Source organism: Nannobrachium achirus, assembly GCF_963921795.1.
Source record: "Nannobrachium achirus genome assembly, chromosome: 23".
Taxonomy (NCBI): Eukaryota; Metazoa; Chordata; class Actinopteri; order Myctophiformes; family Myctophidae; genus Nannobrachium; species Nannobrachium achirus.
In genome coordinates, this window is record NC_137830.1 from 29670639 (window position 1) to 29674941 (window position 4303).

Consider the following 4303-nt stretch of genomic DNA (forward strand, 5'->3'; position numbering starts at 1 on the left):
TCATGCTAGATGCAGAATAGATGTGCCTCATGCTAGATGCAGAATAGATAATAGATACACCATAAAAATGCTAATATACAGCATATGATTTGTGAAAGTGACAAACAGGCTTCACAGTTATGTCAGGTGTGTTCATATGCTAATGGTGATGCGATTTCAGATCAATTGCTTCAGCCACTGAGGAGACACGCTGTTTCAGACAGACAGACAGACAGACAGACAGACAGACAGACAGACAGACAGACAGACAGACAGACAGACAGACAGACAGACAGACAGACAGACAGACAGACAGACAGACAGACAGACAGACACTCACTCACTCACTCACTCACTCACTCACTCACTCACTCAGACATTCGCAAAATTATAGTATAGATGGGTTTTTGTTACCAGATCGTTGGGTGCGCTCCCTCTGGTGTTATGGCTGTGGGAGTCGCTAATGACTTTTCTTCTATTGATTACTCATGCCACGGAGACTTGAGTTCAATAATATTATTTTTAATTGGTCGCATTCCTAAGACAAAAATGTGATTATAGTAAATTTACCCCCATTGATTTCGGATGGGGACCCGAATGCATGGCCCTGGATGGGGACCCAAATAAATGGCACTGGATGGGGAAAATGTCAGGGTAATTCTTTTTACATTTATTTGAATGGAATTTTTGTCTTAGGAATGAGACAAAAACCCTAAAGATATTGTTGATCTCAAGTCTCCATGGCATGAGTAATCAATAGAAAAAAAAACATTTTGGGGGTGAACTACTCCTTTAAGTTGGCCTATAGCCTACAGTTCGTGTAGTTCTACTGATTTAGATGGATTCCATTGATTGGATGTTTGCGTGTGCGCGTGCGTGCATACATACGTGCATACTGCATACGTGTGTGTGTGTGTGTGTGTGTGTGTGTGTGTGTACCTGCCCTGGCTGTACACGCAGTGTGTGTCTGAGGACTCGAAGCCATCTGGGTTCATGGAGGGCATGATGTGGATCCTGGTGCTGTTCAGTAACCGTAACAATCCGGGGTCGTTGTCGCGGTGACCCCGGACCAGGTGGTCGATCAGCTGCAGGAGCAACACCCTGCCGACAACCTACACACACACACGCACGCACGCACGCACGCACGCACACACACACACACACACACACACACACACACACACACACACACACACACACACACACACACACACACACACACACACACACACACACACACACACACACAGTCAACATATATGCACGAGAATGGAAACAGCAACATGCTAAAACTAGTACTGCCTCTGGCTTTCCTTTCATTCTCGCCCTCTCCACACACACACACACACACACACACACACACACACACACACACACACACACACACACACACACACACACACACACACACACACACACACACACACACACACACACGCCTCCAGAGTTCCCACCCTTCTACGTTTCTCTCAGGAGGGTTTTGTTATTCATTGAGCCCTTCTCTGCTCACAGCTCAGCACTGTACTGTATAGCACTGTACTGTATATCCGAGATCTGGCAAACCGCTCTCCCAATCAGCGGTAGATCTTTAGTGCACACAGCCTGTCGGCCAATACAGTTACTCCACTTTAAATGTTTCAAATCAGCCGCATTGTGGCAGTGGTGTAAAGTAAACTAAGTACAATTACTAATTCTACTTAAGTGCAGTTTTACGTTGTTTTATTTTTTTACTTTACAGGAGGATTTCCAATTTTCTGTCATTTTACTTCTACTCCACTACATCTCAGAAGCTAATATCGTACTTTTACTCCATTACAATTACTTTAAAACTTTAGTTTCGAGTTACTTTGTTTATTTTGGGTGGCAGTGGCTTAGGGGTGGAGTTGCCGTCTTAGAACATGGAGGGTTCCTGTAGGGTTCCCAGTTCGATCCCGCGCTCCCCCAGAGTTAGTGTCGAAGAGTCCTTGAGCAAGACTCCTAACCTGACATAGACGTAAGGTGGTATAAAGTCAAGGGTGCCTTGGATGAAAAGGTTATTTACAGGGGTGACCTGAGACAAAGAAGTTTGAGAACCACTGACATACTGTAGCCTACCTGCTGGTTTATACGTATATCTACTATTACTACTGCTGTGTGTGTGTGTGCGTTTGTTTTCACACCTCATTTCCATGCATGTTAGCGACGTATTTGAACTCAGGGATTCCCTCTGTGTGTTGTCTGGGATTGGAACCCACAGCCATGACCCACAACTCTCTACCTAGAGACACAAGACGAAGACAATGAGAATCAGTAGAGAGAGGCACGCACGCGCGCATGCATGATGCACGGTGAACTTTAAACCAGGGGTCTTCAACGTTTTCAGGCCAAGGACCCCTTAGTTGAGAGAGAGATGAAGCAGGGACCCCCACAACCTTATCATAGATTCCATATAGTTTCATTGTTTGACAGCACAATCGTCAGTGTATTTTGGATTCATGTCAATTTGTGTTTTCAGATATTTAACCACTTGAACCGTCAATAATGAATAAACTTCACCTTTCACTCTGTAGTTAGTCTGCTCTTTTTCCCCTCTACACCAAACCTCTTAGCCAAAAATAGCTGATCTACATGCTCACAATGCCTCGCAGCGCGAGGCGTTGTGAGCGCTTGTAGATCTGCTATTTATTATTTAGTTATAAGTGGTTTATGGGTGGAGGAAAATACATGTTGCATATCGTTGCTGTCAGGCACAAACTCCATACCTTTCTTCACAAATGAATGCCCTATTACTTCATCATACCACAGATTGTCACGCTAAAGTATTGAAAGGTCCTGAGCTTGTAGATCGACTATTTTCTCTACTTTCAAATACTTATATATATTTTGGACATACATGGCTTTGCATAGAAGCCAGCTGTTATCCCAGCTTGACTTTGATTAGGTTGTGTGTTAAAGTCTGGGTAGCTCAGTTGGTAGAGCTCTTGCTATTGGACCACAAGGTCATGGGTTCCATTCCGGGCACCGACAGCTCAGCATATGAGTGTCAAGTTGTGCTGCAAGTGAGCTGATGGTAGGTGTGACGCTCCACCTCAGCAATACATCTTCCAGGGGTCTAGCGCATTGTAACGGTGACAGAGTCCCGCGTGTTACTGTGTGAGACTAGTAGTAGACGGATTAGGTAGATTAAACTGTCCTGGATTACAGATTATTACAGCTTCTTAACTCCTCCTGCTGTCATTCTGTCAGACACACATGCTGTCTCTTTTTCTGTCTAAAACATGCTGTATATTAAACAGAAAAACATGGAAGTAAACCTTTTCAAATTCCATATGTTTAATTTCATAAGAATAATTTAATTGGTTTTCAATGTTTGTAAAAAGATATTATTGAGCTAAATCATCCAATTACATTCACATTTTATAGTACTTTCCACTATTTGTTGTTTAATACCTGTACAAGTCAGTTTTTCAAATTTCACTCTTTTTTTTGCAAGATTTATCATTCAAATGTCTGTAGCCTACAACATAATGACAGATTCTTTCTTTCTTTCAAATAAAAAAAACAGCAAAAGTAGCAGACCGATAAGGGCCGTGTTTCGAGCTTCGATCTGCTACTTGCTGTGATGCTTTTGTGTGACACTGCAGTGTGATTAAGTACTTTCTTTCTTGTATATGGGTGTGTGCGTGTGTGTGTCCTTAGTTGAGAGAGAGATGAAATGAGATTCCAATCATCAGTGTATTTTGGATTCATGCCAATTTGTGTTTTCAGATATTTAACCACTTGAACCGTCTATACTTAATAACCATGACCTTTCACTCTGTACTTAGTCTGCTCTTTTTCCCCCTCTACACCAAACCTCTGAAAATAGCCGATCTACAAGCTCACAACGCCTCGCTAGGGTTCAACTGGTGAATATACACGCGCGCGCATGTGCACGTGTGTATGTGTGTGTGTGTGTGTGTGTGTGTGTGTGTGTGTGTGTGCGTACCTTGTACTGACTGTCCTATGCTGTACAGGTGTGTGATATCAGGGAAGGTGCTGTTGATGTCCAGCAGGTAGCGCTCTGTCTGCATGCTGTCGTGGTAATGGAACTCTAACCCGCAACCTCCAGAGATGACCAGCAGCACGGGAAGGACGACTGAAGGAAATGTCATGATGACTGGCCCCTGGAAAACATGAAAAACGGATTGTTAATCTTATTTATTCTGTCTGTATGTCTGTCATCCGTATTATGAACTGTAATTTTATTTACATGAAAAAGGTGATGATTCGCGTAAGGAGGGCTTCACTGGTGAAGGGCGAGCATTTGGTGAGAATATGTGGCATAGAGGGAGAAAAGCCAAGG

General features: G+C 43.3%; 1 protein-coding gene across 1 annotated transcript in view; it reads right to left on the reverse strand.

The window, feature by feature from the left end:
* The window catches only part of cpm (carboxypeptidase M), a gene marked incomplete at its 3' end in the record, with an annotated part of 21872 nt that extends 17809 nt beyond the window's left edge, over positions 1-4063 (reverse strand). The window contains exons 1-3 of the mRNA XM_080754311.1: positions 3947-4063; positions 2139-2236; positions 919-1091 (exon numbers count right to left, since the gene is read on the reverse strand). Of these exons, the coding sequence (XP_080610437.1) occupies positions 919-1091; positions 2139-2236; positions 3947-4031 (356 nt within the window). The 5' untranslated portion in view covers positions 4032-4063. The remainder of the gene's footprint in view (positions 1-918; positions 1092-2138; positions 2237-3946) is intronic.
* Positions 4064-4303: the final 240 nt, after the last annotated feature.